The sequence below is a fragment of the Puccinia triticina genome, chromosome 5A (assembly GCF_026914185.1).
Source record: "Puccinia triticina chromosome 5A, complete sequence".
Lineage (NCBI taxonomy): Eukaryota > Fungi > Basidiomycota > Pucciniomycetes > Pucciniales > Pucciniaceae > Puccinia > Puccinia triticina.
The window spans coordinates 4,732,017-4,749,013 of record NC_070562.1 but is presented as its reverse complement, the minus strand read 5'-3'; the positions used below and the strand labels follow the sequence as shown (position 1 = coordinate 4,749,013).

The window sequence follows — 16,997 nt, the reverse complement described above, 5'->3', positions numbered from 1 at the left end:
CACTCCTGTGCTCAAAGCCTCGAGGTCCGACATCAACATATCTGATATGTATGGCTCACCTGTCATTTAGTGCCATTAAAGAGCCAACCCCGCATTATGGGCTCTGGCAGAAGCAACCAGGCACACCCATGATGTCATTGGGTGGACTGGACATCACCAGCCAGCTTCTGAGCCTTGGAACTGTCCAGGCGGGCAGTCAACAGCTGCAAGGTGCAAACAGCTCTGATGTCTTTTCTGTGCGGCCGCATGTCCATTTGAGATGGTTTCTGGACCCGTCCCACAGTTTTTGACGGGAAACGTAGTAGTGAATGTGATAAATACAGGTCAAAAGCAATCAAGCCATAACTGAAAGGCCTGAAACCACACTGTGATTTACTGGGAGAAAAGTATAAACGCTCAGACAGAAGGGATCAAGGTCAAACAACTAAACCCAGCACGCAAAAACATGTTCCGAATACGGGAATCGAACCCGTCTCTACCGCGCACCGTGCGTGAGAGGCGGTCATACTAGCCGATATACTAATTCGGATTGCCGTGGGAGAGCCACAAAATGTCGGAATATATTCATACCCAAACACTAACGGCTTTTGATTGGATTTCGGCTCAAACCAATTAACCTGGCTCGTGCATACAAAATACATGTTACTTGTGTGTACCTTTTCACCTACGTTGTGCGACTGGGATGTGGGTTGGCTTGGTGGTCGACACAATCGTACTGCAATGACTAGGAGCCAGTCTCTATTATTCCCTTTGCTCAGAGCCACCCATGCCTTGTGTTGTGTGAAACTGTTTCCGGTTTTCCTTATCATTGCGATGATTCCTGAGTCACATGGTGTATTACCAAAACCTTGACTCCCAAAGTAGTTCGGCTGATCATGGTCAAATCTTCTGCACAAGTTCCTCTCATTTATTCAAAAACAGAAACAATCGTTTTCCCTATCATACAAACAAAGACAAAGTAAAATCAAAATCAAACAAACAGAAACTTCAACGTAGGGGGAGGGCAAAGACAGATAAAGCGGACAATAGAAGCAACATAAGAAATAAAACGGATAAATTGAGGGTATACTTAGGTAACAATTGCAGCAAAAATTTTTGTGTTTAAAGGGGGGTTATAAGTATGTGTATAACGCTTCAAAGAGAGAATGCACAGCGTCCTTTATACAATCTAAGAACAAACCGAAGAGAAGATTGAAAGAAAATGAAAGAGGAGGAAATGGCATAGGGTGAGTTAAAAAGAAGTTAGGCGAGGGTAGTGGAAGAAGAGGAAAGTCTAGAGTGCAGTTGAGGCTCGGCGTCTCCGTTGGCAGAACGAGCCTTGGAGATGTGCTGCGAAGGGGAGCGAGCAAGGGTGTCGGAGAAGGCCGAGTGTGGGGGCTGATGGCGGTCGAGGAAGGGGCTGTAGCGAGTAGTCGAAGCAGTCGAGGTGGAGGGCATCGAGCTGGTAGACTCAAAGTAGTCGCCGGTAGGTCTGAGACGCTCGAGACGGGAGCGGGGTGCCGGGGCGTCTTGAGGAGGGACCTGTTCGCGAGAGCCGAAGCGGGAGCCGATCTGGATTCGCAAGCTGTCGATCCGGGAAGAGCCGTCGGAGCTCAGGCTGCAGCTGCTACTGCTGTTGCTTCGCGAGTGACCAGCGTCGCCGAGGTCGGACAACGCGCGGGTGGCCGGGGCGGACTGCAACTGCGGGCTGCTCGAAAGGTAGCCGGAAAGCGAGACGCCGAACGACTTGTCGCCTGCGCCGTTGGCCGAGGAAGTGCCAGAAGACAGACGTTGCTGGAGGCGCGAGGTGGGAGGGTCGTGCGCGTTGCGTCCGGCTTTCGCTCCTTCCTTTTGGTCGTGGCTGCTGGGGGCAGCTGGCACTCCTGCATCAGTTGCCGTGGTGTGCAAGAAGCAGCATCGTTTGCCATACGGACAAGAGCCGTGAAGCCAGAATGTCTGTCAAAACGAACGGAATGGATGAGCTCATGCTGATGCAGTACAGTGGGCGATAAGCGTGACTTACGCGACAAACTTCGGTCTTGAACTTGGGGTGTCTGCTGACGTTCTTGAGTTCTTCTTGGCCGTGGGCTGGTAAAACAGAGTGAGAAAATTAGTGCGAGGATACAAATGAGAATGACTGCATGTGATTGCTCACCAAATTGACACTTCGAGCCGTAGCGGCAGGTGCCTTTCTCCTCCCAGCTTCGGCACAACTCGGTCTTGTACAAGTTAGTCTTCTTGTTGGTAGGGCTGGGTCCGTCATCTCCGTTCTGAGAGAGTCCACCGTGGTTCAATCCGGCGCCGTTGGCAAGTTGAGCCAAGACGTTGGTACGGGCGGCAATCAGCTCCGGAGTGAGGCCGTACAAGTCCAACAAGGGCGACACGCCGAAAGCAGCGGTGTAGGCCATCAAGGTCTGAGGGTCGATCATGGGCGGGGCGGCATATCCTGCTGGGGCGGTTGGGTAAGCGCCAGTCAGAGAGGCAAGCGAATTAACAAGGTTGCGGGTTTGATCGGCAGTAGTGCTTGTTGCTGGGTGGACCCCAGGGTAGGCCTCGTTTTTCATCCCGCCGAGGCCGGCAGGGTACAACCCCATACCAGGTAACCCGTTGTTGACAAGGGGGTTCAAGCTCATCTGGGCCATCGATGCAGCCAAGCCGCCGGGGTAGCCGGGGAATTGCAAGCTCGAGTCGGCGTGGCTTCGGCTGTTCCACGAATCGGTGGAGGATGCAGTAGATTGGTAGGAGGCCGAACGAGAGTGGCCGCTGGCACCATCCATGAAAGCGCCCGCCAGGCGGTGATAGTCATACGCCGGCTGTTGAGCAGCAGGTTGCGAGCGCCAAGCACTGAAGGCATTGTAAGTGGGTGCTGATTCGGTAGAGCCGTGGAATGCACTGTCGACTTCAGAGGGTTGGGCGCTCGAAGGAGTAAAGCAGTCTTGGGTTTGCCGGGATTGCATAGCAGCCTGCGAAGGAGGATCAACTTGTCGCTTGACGGGGCCCTGCGCATTTCTGGCAGAGGGGGCAGGGGGAGTGACCGGGTGGACGGCCTTTGCAGCGGGCGAGCCCATAGACCCAACGTCGGAGGAGGCAGTGGACATGTGAGGAGCAGACATCATGCTGCACTCAGAGGCCGTGCTGGATCGCTTGTAGTCGAAGTGGTGGAAGGTGCTGTTGGGCATCGGGGTACACATGTCGGTGGACGAGCAAGCGGTGGAGGGGCGAGAGTCCTGTTCCGATGAGGGAGCAGACGAAGTGGAGCTGATGGAAGATTTGGCTTGGTTGAGGGACAGCATCATCATGATATTGACTTATAAGTTAAAATGCAATACGATAGGCGAGAGGGATACTAGGGAAGAGGCGATTGATAAATGTTCCAGACAGCGCGGTGGGCGAGGGGTATTCCGGGTAAAAAAATAAAAGGTGAAGAGGTATTGGGGGGGGTGAGAAGTCTGACGTTGGCCGAGAGCAGTGAAAATAGTGCGACTCCAAAGATACTTTTGAGACTGACGGTGATGGGAAGGAGGCAATGGAAAGATAGTTAAAAACTATGGAACAACAGAAGCGCAGGCAGTGGCCAAGCAGGAGAGACTGGCGACTCGAAAAGGGTCACTGGGCTGATGGGAGGCTGTACTTCACTTCGAACTGCAAGAGGAAAGAAGAAAGTATGTACGGGAGAACAGGATGAGCAATCAAGCAGGCAATGGGGGCTTTGGATATATCTTAAAAAGAAAATAAAAAGTGTGGGTTGCGGATGGGGGTATGGCACAATTGAAATGGCGGGGGTGGCGGAGACTTGTTATATAAACGAAAAAATAAACAGTTAGGTGATGGGAAGAGATGAGCGGATTGAGCGAAACTGGGACGGAATGGGAGTAGATTGGCGAGGTTTTGAGGACGATTTTTTAGGACGGCTGGATTGGCTCAGAGACGAACAACCCCAGAGACGAGAGGGTGTATCTATGCGGCGACTGGTTTCAGCCTCAACAAGTAGTACCCTGAAGGATGGGGATATGGTCGGTCGTCAACTGACGCCAGACAACACGCTTGATCATGAAACGGTCAGCCAATCTTGGCGGCGCGCAAGAGAAAAGCCGGGAAGAAGACGAAAAAAAAAGGCATGGAAAGAACTGCCGCCAAAGAAGATCGCGGAAGAACATACCTAGTAGCAGCAAGGAGAAGACCACCGGCGTCAGATGTATGGCAATACGTATGAGGCTCCCCGTTCAGATTGAATGGCTTTGGATCGTGGCGGACAAGAGCCGACAGAAACGGTATGTTGGCTCGGATTGAAAGGGTAGTGCAACAAGTTTTCGGCGCTTTTCTACTTCGAGAACCATTGCAGGGCGTCAGTATGGAATATCCCCTCTGTTCAGCATCGGCTGGACAAGTAGCATGGACCAGGGAAGCATACGATACACACCATACACACATGCAAAAATAATAATAGTGATAAGCTTCGTTCACGTTGTAGGATCGCTTGGGGCCGAGCGCGTTGTCCAGATAGGCCGGAAGGGGCTAGGCGATGGTGATGAGGGGCGTGGCTGTAGTGGAGCAGTTGTGGAAGTCGTTCGAGACAGCTGGGTTGTGTGGCGAGGGGGCTGTATGTATTAGCGAAGTACGCCTGGATGGTGATGGAGAAGACTTTAAATTTATGACGGAATCCAAATACAGGCTGCTGTGGAAGAAGGGTAGCACACGACGGCGGGGGAACCGATGGCTGGTTGCTCGAGCAGGCTGGACTTTTAAAAGCAGCCAATCGACGATAATCGGCCTGGCAACTCGCCTCTTCCAACAGAGCACCGTTGGCTGGAGACCAGAGAGATGTGTGGAGCGGAGTGACTGTGGGCCAGCATTATGACTGTGGACCCGGCAATTGCCAAGGGTCGGTGTAACACCCTCCCGGAAAATTGGAAAATTATCTGTGGAGCTGCCGAAGCCAGACAACTGGGCGTACGTAACAATGCCGGATGCTGAGGCCCAAGTTTGTATCGAGGGAGCCGATGCATACAAATTGCTCGCGTGGGCTGGAGACCGACCGGGCTGGACTCGGTGCTTGGGCACCGGAGCCTGGCTATATTCCCAAATAAATATTTGTGCCGGCGCATTCGAGCCTTTGTTTTAATCGGACGTTACGAAATTCAACAAGTGTTTCTGGCTGTGTACATAATACATTCGGGAAATTTTATCAAGCCGTGGCCGCCGGCAGCCTTGAACATGAAACATGACATATTCTTTATTCCCGTTCCCAGGAAGATAGTTTCTCGGCTCTCGGTGGGTCGTCGGGCGGACGAAGCTGGGCAGAGCGATGGAGCCGGACCCCAATCCTTGGTTTCCACACCAGTCAACGGTCAGAGGAGGTTGCCCATGAGCTCTCTTGCCTTCGAGGCCCGTCCACTGTCACAGTTGGCACGACCTCGGTCCTTCCACACACGCACACTGCTTCGCAGTCTTCGGTGATCCTTCCCTTCCTGGAATCAGACTTGTGAGGTGACATACATACCCCCGAGTGATCGGAGCGAAGAAAGCACTATCGACTTCGAGGGAAAAATGTGAGTTGATGGTTGCTGTCACCCCAGGGCAGCACTACATATTTAGACGCCAACATCAGTCTTTTGTTTGGTTGGTTGCCACATGATTTATGGAACGCCCATCAATCAATTAAAACAAGCATAACTCCGCCATCATGGACAACACATTGTGGCTGGAAATTGGCCTTAATTCGCACTTGCCACGCTCGACTGTCTTTGGAATCTCTCCACACAGCAGCTTGGCATGGGCATGCATACAATTTATGCTATTTGCTGTGGAGAGGCAGCGTTAATCGGTATCGGTCAGAGCAGGTCAGAGCCTGCTCCATGGAGGGGGGAGGCTGAATTCATGGGAAGCTAAATTCACTGCCACATCTGGATGCCTCTTCTCTTGGGTCTTTATCATGTGATAACTGATTCGTGATTTCACATTCCTGGGAAGACTTGCCGTCAATCTGCAGCCCCCTGCAGAGCCAGATCTGCAACCAGAAAACCTTAATCTTTGCCGGGACATGCTGTGACTTTAAGGTTCCGATCAGGTGCTCCGGAGGCGGTCTTAACCTATCCCGCACCCTGACCCTGGTAGAATTCGGTATCCGGCCGGATCTTACCGGATATTTTGCTAAAATGAACAATCCAAGCTCCCAGGGTGAGTGGGAACACTCGTGGGCTCCCAAATAGCACTTCGATCAGCCTGTGAAGCTTCTAGGACACCCGGAAAGCATCAAGTACCATGCCACGACGGAAACGTTCCCCCTCGACGACTTCCGATGGTTCTTCCGACTCGTCCGACGATATTTGCGTGGTTGAAAAAAGCCCTTCAACTAATGTTTCAAGTACGGTGCAGCCAACCGGAGAAAAGCGGACTAGCTCGTGGGTGTGGAAATATTTTGAGTGTAAGACCATTGAAGGAAAACAATGGCATGTCTGCCAGGCATCTCTTGTTCCTCGGGGTACTGTAATCTGCAATGCGAAAATCGCCCCCGACAAACGAGGATCCACAAAAAGTATGAGCAACCACTTGCTTAATAAACACGGAATCAAGAAAGACAACGCACGTGACGTAGGATCTCTAGTTTGGTTCCTCGATAAGAATAAAGAGGTCTCAATGGAAAAGCTTACTCGAGAAAGCTTGCTGTGTGCTGTTGGTTGGTATGTTGTCCGATGTCATATTTCTTACCAAACTGTTGAGCATCCAGAGTTTCGGAGAATGCTTGAGTTGTGTAACCCTGAGACAAAAAGCCTTTTCCCCTCTGCCAATACCTTGAGCAACTTCATTCTCACCACCTTTATGAACAGCCAGAAAGCTCTGAAATCTTTGCTCCGATAAGTCCCCTCTGAAATCAGCTTGACTTGCGATGGTTGGACCTCACCTAGCAACAAATCACTCCTTGGAATCACGGCACACTGGATTGAAAACTACAACCTCAAATCAATGATATTGTTGACCAAGCTGATTGATGGCCCCCACTCTGGAAAAAATCTAGCATCTCATCTTGCCAAAGTCCTTGAAACATATGGAATAAAGCAAAAAAATTTCTGTATCACGGCGGATAAAGCATCAAATAATGGAACAATGGGTCAAGAACTCCATGACCTCTTTGGTTTTGATGAGGAAAATTGCTTGCTTGGATGTATGCCACATGTGATAAACTTGGCAGCAAAAGTTGGGATCAAGTCCTTCTCCAAACCAGTACGCGGATCCAGTCCTCCTTGCACGCTTGCAGGCATTCTTAGCAATCCACCTCCCCGAGTAGATTACTCTAGTCTTATCTCTCGAATCAGTAAGCTGACAGCATTCTTGAAAAAATCATCATAAAAAGCTGCTGCATTCGAAGACATCAGCAAAGCTCTAGTGATGGTAGCAGATGTTTCAACTCGGTGGAATTCAACATATGACATGCTGGACCGCGCATATCACATTTGAGCAACATTCAACTATTCTGTGAGAGAAATGCATTATCTCAGAAGTACAATCTTTCAGACTCCAAATGGGAAGGTGTCCGACATCTTGTCAGCTTTCTGGAGCCTCTCTCCCAAGCGAGCCACATGATGTCCACAAGTAAATTTCCGTCGATGATGCTAGCGGCTCCGGTCTACACCTGGATCATGGAAAAGTTGAATGAGGTGAATCACATCTTTCATTTTCATTCCTCAACCCATCCAACTTACACTCATGTATCTCTCACATTGCAAAATACAGACTCATTCGCAGTATGAGGCTCAGGGATTGATTCCAGCATCAGAACTCATGATTGCCAAAATCAAACAATACTTTGATATCGCAGCTAAAAAACCTGTTTATCTTTGCTCAACTTTGCTCGATCCTCGAATCAAAACCAGTATCTTGAACGATCTACTCCTCCTTTACTTTGATATGAGCAAGGATGAAGTTATCCAAATGTTCAACAAGGCTGCTGAGCATTTCAGCAGTGATTCAACATACACGGAAACAGAGTTGTCAAAAAACAAAGAAGGAGCTCAACACAACATTGGTCACTCATCGATAAGTTTGGCATTGTTCAAGAAGAAGAAAATCAAAATTTCCTCTCTTGACGAGGAAATCACGGTATACTTGGACTCCGAATGCAAAGAAGAGGCTTGTGAGCCACTAACTTATTGGAAATGCAACTCAAAGAAGTTTCCGACCCTCGCCACAATGGCTCAAACATATCTGGCCGCCTCAGCTTCGAGTACTCCCTGCGAACGAGCATTCCCGGTCGGTCGGCATATTCAAGATTACAGCCAAAACAGAATGAAAGTGACAACACTTGAGTCAATCATCTGTTTGCAGAACTGGATTGAAAACGGAGTGATCAGCATTTGCAATGCCAACAATATCAAGTAGTGCTCTCTTTATCTTATGTTTTCCTACTTCCAATGCAGGATTCTTATTTTTTCCTGCTTCCGTCTTATTAAGTCATCATCATAATGTAATGTGACCCTACCACCTGCGTTCTACTTGAGTATGCGGTCATAATAGTGCAAGATAAAGCCTTTCGGAAGCCTATCACAGCCACCCCATCTGTATTGGGGTAAACTGAGGAATCCAGCCGGATACCGGATTTCCACAGGCCAATCCTGAACCCTGATCCGGTCCGCAAAACCCGCGGATTCCTCCGGATCTGCGGGGTCCGGATCGGAACCTTATGTGACTTGCTGTCCCAGGGGCTGCAGATCTGATTCTGCAGGGTCTGTAGATCTCTACAGCAAGTCCTCCAGTAGATTTTAATATCAAAGGTGCCAATTGAATCAAAATGTGTACAGTTGCGCGCGGCATTCTACTGTACAGAGCTGCCCACAAAACTTGTTGGGCTACGCGGGGGAAAACCCCGGCTATGTCGGGGGTCCAGAACTCTAAAAGAGTACATTTTTGGAGTCTACAGAGTGTGTAGATTCCAAATCTAAAGTGGCAACCAATTTGGTCCAGCCAATTTTTATTTTTTTTTGTTCACAGCCCATGTTTTGGGACCCACCTCCAAATACGGGCATAAGTACATATGTATGGGGTCCTAAACCCATACTTATGCCTCCTGGTTGGGCACTAAACCCACAAATGAAGGCAGAGACTGTCATGCAGTGCTTTCGGGAGTGCCTGGTGGGTCTAAAACCATAGCTGGGACACCATACCATGTCCCAGCTGCCCAAAAATATGTGAAAAAACTGTATTTTTTCCAGGTTTTGGGCCCCAACATTTGGGACCAGCCCAAAACCTTGTACAGTAGAATGCCGCGCGCAACTGTATCATTCTGGTTTGGGCCTGTTTGGGCTTTTCCTTGAGTCTTGTGGATCCTGTTCAAATCACATTTGCCTTTTGCCTCCAGAAGTCAGTCACCCTTGAAAGATGTTGGAGCCTGCACACTGAAGGAATTCCTGCCAAAGCTGCAGCTCTTGCAGATCTTGAGTTACACTCAAAAATCCCAAAGTTTCACATCAAATTCTAGTCCAAGAGGCTCTAGAATTGGAGGACTTCCCATCACCTAAAAGGCTTGAGCTAGAGGAGGCCGCTAAACCTTGTTTGCTGGTGAAAACTCAATATCCATCAATTTTCACCAGCCAGTAAGCTTTTGCTTGTCCCTCTGCTAGCTAGATTAAGAATTTTAGCCAACAGGAAGTCCTCCACTATTCTTCATGGCCTGCAGACCTTAACCAGAATTTTTACACTGCCCATCAGAATTAGGGTTCTCAAATTTGAAAACATACAAATGTGACATCCTGCCATACACACTTTTTTTGCAGGGAAGCATTTGACAGTCCCTGCAAATAAGGTTGTATGTTTTCATGACATATGTCGCTATGTTGCAACTTTAAGAACTGCAAATGCACATGGCATATCTCATGAGAAGTCAAGCAGTTCATGGCTGTGCTGCAGATTTGACTCAACCATCTGGCATATCATGCCACAAAAGATGGGTGCCTTCTGATATTTCATCTCAGGTTTTTTTGATGTTCTTTTTGGCATGGAAAAAAGGATGTTTGGCTGATACTTGTTGGAATTAGGAGGCTTTGAGACTGTACACCGGCCATGAACTAATTACTTATTCAAGTTCCCCATACTTGGATTCCATTAAAATCAAATGTAAAAAGGAAAACAGTCTATTCTACTACTAGGTTTAACAGAATCAAAATTTGGGGCTCACTGCAAGAATTTTCTACTGCCAATGATTTATTTGGAAAATGGGAAGATATAACAGCAGACCATTACAATACATTGAGCGTATTGGGTAAACATTTTTCATTGGAGATGCATACCTACATGTCCAATTTTTTGTTTTTAGCCATCATCCATACAATAACAGCCAAAAACTAAAAATTGGACATGTAGGCATGCATCTTCAATGAAAAACGTTTACCCAATACGCTCAATGTCTTGTAATGGTTACACCGTTGCTTGTGGCCAAAAAGAACCTAAAAACTTTCTGTATAAAAAGCCTAGCTCAATCCTTATTCCATTTGTTTTTGGAAATCATATATTTTAAGTTTTTTTGTTGGGGTTTATCTTGACAGCTGTCAGATAAGGCCTGAGGGTAAACCCAACATGAAATACCTCATCCTGCACAAGACCCTCTTGATTCAGGGTGCAAATGGGTCGGGCCAACCTAAAACAACCCAAGACCCATTGGGTTTTGGGTCAGGTTTGGGCACATTCTTGAAGAAAATGACATGACCCAAACCCGACCCGACCCAACTGGTAAAATTGTTGGGTTGGGTTTGGGCAGCCTATTTCCTAATTGGGTCAGCCTGCAACCCAACTATGACGCCTCCAACAGTCAAGTTGGGGGCTTTTGGCGCCTATGAGGTCGGGTCGACCCAAGACCCAAACCAACCCAACCCGGACCCGACCCAAGATAGTATGACATTGGTTTGGGTTTGGGCAGCATTTTAAAATCTGCCCCAACCCAACCCAACCCGCGCTAAATGTTGGTTTGGGTTTGGCCGCTGTTTTTCAACCCAAACCCAACCCGTTTACACCCTGACTCTTGATGAAGGACTTAAGAAGTATCAAAAATTTAAAAACCAAGCTCATATTTGGAACCAGGTAAGCTTGCTTAACCTGCCAGCCACTCCACAGGGGAATTCTGTAAAAGCTCTGGATTTTATTCTTGAATAATAATCCTGAAATGAACAATCTTCATGCTTTTATAGGTTTGAGCATCACTCACCGTGGGAGTTTCCTCAGCACTTGCGTGCAAGTGCCATCTCTTAACTCAGTCATAGATTTGGTTGGATCTCACTTAGATGCTGGTTTGAAGGCAAGTTTCATGTCTGCCACAAAATATCCTGAAATGACCTGGAACAATACTTGATCTATTGTGTAATGTATGTGCAAAATGTATGCTACACCAACACCCAAAACAAGGCCATTTTAATGATAGGTTTTGCTTTAACAAAGTTCCTCATATTTCAATTATCATGATTTTCAACCTCTTAGGAAACCCATACCCAGTAGGTTACTCTGAAACGGTTTTTGTATTTATTTTCAGGGCACACACCAAAAATATGCCAGTTCTTTTTAAGTTGTTTCTATTACACATGGTGCAAACTTTGGATGTAGTGTAGTGATACTGTGGGAGGTAGAGCTGGTCCCTAGTACCCGTGGAAGTGCACAGGTATCTGCCGGGTGCAGGTGCGGGTGTCCAGTCTGGGTCCAAATTCAGGCAGGTACCTGCGCACAAATTGCCATTCTGCACAGCTCTGCTTGCCCCTAGTGCCCATTGGCGGGTACTAGGTACCTGTGGACGGGTACCCATGGAAGTACGCAGGTAACTGCCAGCAGGTTCTGTATATGGTTGTGGGTGTCCATTCTGGGCATTCTGGGTCAAAATTCAAGCAGGTACCCACACCCGCCGCAGGTACCCGGGTGCAAAGTGTCAGCTCTAGTGGGAGGTCTGATTTTGCTCTGGTACTACGGTTTGACTTTGGCGCTGTGGGGCCAGCTGTCACACAACCATGTAACCTGTGCGGGTTTCTGTGACAAATCGTGTCACACAAACCTACGCGCGCGCGTTTGTGTGACACATAGACCATCACCCAGCCATATCATGCCAAGATGAGTGCCCCGCAATCCCAGGGGAAAATTAGCTGAATCCTTTAAGAATTGTATCTGATTTTCATCCATCAGTACAGAAATCCTGTTAAGCATCTTCTCTGAATTCATTCACAAACCCTGGGGAATCTGTGGCTCTCCTGGACTTGTCCCAGAATTCTAACTCCCTTGGGAGCTGAAGAATGTGTCACAAAAATTTACACATGTGTGATGGTGTGTCACATTTTTCATCACTGAGCCAAGTGATGCCAGCCTGAGTGCTCATGCAGAGCCAGGGGCTTAGGTGGACCCTTCAAAAATTGTTTATAACATTCAGCCATATGTACACAAATAATTTTGGGGATATTTTCTGAAGTCATACACAACTCCTGATTAATATGAGGTTTTTTTCTGCTGGACATTTCCCAGAACTTCAAATATTTTGTCAAAAACTTCAGCAACTAAAGAATGTGTCACACAAACTTACACGTGTATCTTTCTGTGTACCACTAACATATCTCAAGCTTTTTGGGATCTATGATAAAAACATGATAGAATGAAATATGTAGAGCTGGCGCTTTGCATCCAGGTACCCGCAGCGGGTGCAGGTACCTTCCTGAATTTTGACCCAGAATGGACACCCACACCCATACCCGGCACCCGCTGTCTTTTATCTGTGTACTTCCACAGGTACCTAGTACCCGCCAATTGGCACTAGGGGCAAGCAGAGCTGTGCAGAATGGCAATTTGTGCGCCGGTAACTGCCTGAATTTGGACCCAGACTGGACACCCACACCCACCGGAGGATACCTGCGCACTGCCACAGGTACCCGCCCCTGGGTGCCAAGTACCTGCCAACGGATGATAGGGGACAGCTTTAGAAATATATGTTTCCCATGGTAAATACCTTGTTCCTGCCAAGTATTAGATATTGCTTTGCAAGGTAGTTGAAAATGTGTTCTAAAATAGTTCCAGTAATAACTAGATTCAAGTTGGATCTGGTTTTCAATTGAAATAAACTCCTTTCCAAAGTGCCTTCAGCTCAATTGAGCATAATTGAAACATAAATTCATCATTAATTCAGCATACATTGAGGCTCAAGTTCCGTGTTATATCTAACAGGTTTCTTAAACAATATTGTCCAATGGCACTTGCACACAAGTGCCACGCAAACTTCCATGGTGACTTGCAGTGATTCAGTAACGCTTCTCGGGACAATATGTAGCTTTGTTGCATAAGCACAACTTTCCTGCTACAAGAAGGCTTTGGCACTGACACAAGTTAGATAATGTGCCTGCTTGTCCATTAGAGACCCAATACACGCTTGGCACCACCTGGCGGGCACTACAGATACCACTGGCAATGGACAGGTCACACGCACTCGCCAAGGCATGCTTGTTGATGCATCACCATGATGGCTGGGACAGAACTTCTTTTTGATCGTGAAGTTACCTAGTCTTGAGGGCCAAGATGATTCTTCCCTGGCCATCTTGATGGTAAAAACTTTCCAGCCATCAATACTGGACGGTCTCAATGGCAGGGTAGAAATACTGTTGGGCACTAAGAAAAACCTTCATGGTTGAGTTGTTCCAGTCATTGAGACTGTGCAGTCTCTATATAAGCCGGTGCATCTTGAGCATCAAGGTGGCCGGGAAGGAGTACATATTCCCTTACGGCCTTCAACTTCAAGACTGTACTGTCAGTACAGTCTCAATGGATGAGATGACTGATCCATGGTCACTCAATGGCCAAGGTGTTCCCTTCCGAGCTTAACTAAGCCACTTGTGGTGAGCGGGTCTGGGCAGCAGTCCACAAACTTGTGGAAGTCCCTCTTCTGCGGGGGGGGGGGGGGGGGGGGGGGGGCGGGCAGCCCCAGTTGCGGAGCGACCCCTCCAAAGGAGGGACTTGAGTCTAAAACCGACTTAAGGCTGCGTCACGGTTGGCCAGTTTTGGGATGCCAACTTTTGGACAGCTGCACCTCCTGTACATCCATCTCCCTGGAGGTATACAGTTGGGTGGGAGATAGAGGAGGATTGTGCGGATCTGCTCATCCAATTTTCAAAAGAATATTCTGAAAATTGGACCAGCAGGAATTTTTGCAAGATCACAAAAATCCAAAAATCTGACTCTTCAGGATTGAACTGAAGTTGATTCTTGGCTTCTCAACCAGGATCCCTCCTTCACAAAATTCCTCCAAAATGTTTCTATTTACTATCTTGGGATGGCCGTCTTGTCCTCTACCCATGGACCCCAACACCTGACCCACCCACAGTAGCCCGGCGGAATACCACCCTACTTACCAGTGCATTCCCGCTGGATCCTGGCCTTTGACCGGCCTCAACAACAGTTAACTTACACCGCCTCCCCAGACAGCCAGTACGCGATGAATCTGTATCAGCCCAGTTACCCTGAGCCGGAAGGAGGGGGGATAATGGTCTGTTCAACTCAGTGAGATTCTTGACGGGTTTGCGGACAATGGTGGTGGGCCTTGCAAATGGTTGCACCCTAGTAGAGCAGAATGGTTCAGGTGGCCAGTATTCCTGTACAACTAGGCCTAATTTGCCTATGTGTGTGCCTGGTTTATAATTGAATGGGTTTTGAATGACTTTTGAAACCCTGCATGTGACTATAAACAAGTTACAACCGGGATTCAAAACAGTCCTAAATAAATTTCAATAAATTTTCAATTATGTTTATAATTGGGGCCTAAACATGTTGAGAGTGTGGTGATGCAAACAAGGCTGCTCCCAGCCAAACCTTGGAATTGGCTCACACAAGAAAGGTTGTAAATTTTGAGATAGAACAAAGTGCAACTGTGATTGCAACACCTGAGTTGAATATATTTTAATCCTTAATAACAAATGACTCCGACAAGACAAGCTCTGACTCTAGCACACACAACTGCAATTGCGCAGGGATTATTTTGATTTTAATGATTGTGATGGTGAGGGACGCGCGTAAGAGATTTGAATGTCTGATTTTTAGGGAAAAGGAAGAAGGGGATACGGAATAATGATGATAGGGTTCTTTGGGTTAGTTTGATTTCTTGGAATGTTTGATGGGATGGGTAAAGGTTATTGATGTGCTTATTGGTCTCTTCCTCACAATCAATAATGATGTAAATGTGTGAGGAAAAGACTAGCAAGGTTTGCGCTTGGGATTTGCTTTTTATGATGGTTGAAAGAAGGGTTAGGTTTACAACCGGTACTCTTTCAGATGCTGGTGAGAATTGGAATGGATTGCTGCGTATTCATAATGAGATGTGGGTTATTCGGAATATAACAGCCCCCCTCAATTCAACGGCACCTTCCAATCCAATCATGTCTTGAAATTTGATGAGCAGGGATTTTCCTAGATTCTTGGTGAGAATGTCAGCTATCATGTTTGATGCATACACATGTTTCATTTTGAAGGTGCCGGCTTGGATGTGCTTGCGGATCCAATGATGTTCTATTGCTACATGCTTGACGCGTCCACGATGAACCGGGGTTTGAGCTAGATGAATAGCTCTGAGATTGTTGCAAATCATCTCAAGGGGTGTTTGAATCAGAATTTATAGTTGCTTCATAAGTTTTGCAAGCCAGAGTGCCTCTTTTCCTGCTTTGGTTATAGCTCAGTATTCAGCTTCCATGGATGATAGCGCCACCATGGGGATTTTTAGGGAAAAGGAAGAAGGGGATACGGAATAATGATGATAGGGTTTTTTGGGTTAGTTTGATGTCTTGGAATGTTTGATGGGATGGGGAAAGGTTATTGATGTGCTTACTAGTCTCTTCCTCACAATTAATCATGATGTAAACGCGTGAGGAAAAGACTAGCAAGGTTTGCGCTCAGGATTTGCTTTTGATGATGGTTGAAAGAAGGGTTAGGTTTACAACCGGTACTCTTTCAGACCATCCGCACCGGGCGCTAAGTTAGCCCGGATTAGGGCACTTAGTTTGACCCCGCAACCACATCAGGTTGGATCAACCGGGGATCAACTTGACCCGGAGCTTGGTTTGGAGCTAGTGGGGTATAAATCTAGCCCCCACTAGTCCTTGGACTAACCTCTAAAATGCATATTGTGTTTTGCTTAATGGTTGGACTTTGAGAGTGAAGTTGAGTGCTATAGTTATGGGGTTGTCTGGCACAGCCCCAGTTTAATCTCCATCATTCTGCCATACGGAGCCCGCCTGTACCAAAGTGAAAATGATCATGATGATCTTTATTTCACAATGCAAGGCAAAAACAAAAACAAAAAATGGAATTGCGGAATGCCATGATTTGTGCACAGCCACAGGACCATCCGTCCAAGCATTCTACAAAACACAATATGCATCATGCTCAATGGCATGAACGCTATGTGTTTAGGTGCCAAACATATACCATACAGGCACCTAATCACATAATCTCCGATAGCCTCGGACCTCCCAATCTACGCCGATGCGGTCGGCCACTCGGATTAGCTTAGTCCGACCGTAATCCGAGCTAGTTAGTCCAGACTAACTTAGCAACGGATGCGGATGCTCTCTGGCGAGAATTGGAATAGATTGCTGCGTATTCATAATGAGATGCGGGTTATTCAGAATCTAACAAAAGTGTTTTAGTACGCAAGGCCCTCCCTCCGGTCGAGGTCGCTTCGCGACCAGCCAAATGCACGCCCGCACGGAGGCTGGGACTTGTGTTAAGGTCGGTTCCCGTCATCAATAATGCATGTTCTAGATGGCGGGGAAGGAATCCCCTTGGCCATCAAGGCTGTAAAGTTTTTTTATAAGATGCCGGTATGGTTATGGCAAATGGAACTGGACAAAACAGTCCCGTTGCATCAGCTGTCGGCGCTGGTGGATCCCGGTATCCAATGTCGGGGCGATACTTGCGAGAGGCACCCGGGTACCGCACCGCTTTTTGGTCAAAACAATGTACCTATTACCGCAGCCATCTCCGCGCGGGAGTAACGATACAAATGTGTTTAGTTATCCTTCATT

At 47.5% G+C, this 16,997-nt stretch overlaps 1 protein-coding gene across 1 annotated transcript; it reads right to left on the bottom strand.

Annotated features, from left to right (window-relative positions):
• Nucleotides 1–1,242: 1,242 nt before the first annotated feature.
• PtA15_5A574 (uncharacterized protein) lies at nucleotides 1,243–3,278 on the bottom strand (the record flags this gene model as incomplete). The annotated part of the gene is made up of 3 exons (XM_053169350.1): nucleotides 1,243–1,935; nucleotides 2,003–2,067; nucleotides 2,135–3,278. The coding sequence occupies 3 exons, from the start codon at nucleotides 3,276–3,278 to the stop codon at nucleotides 1,243–1,245; spliced, it is 1,902 nt and encodes a 633-aa protein (XP_053020556.1).
• Nucleotides 3,279–16,997: the final 13,719 nt, after the last annotated feature.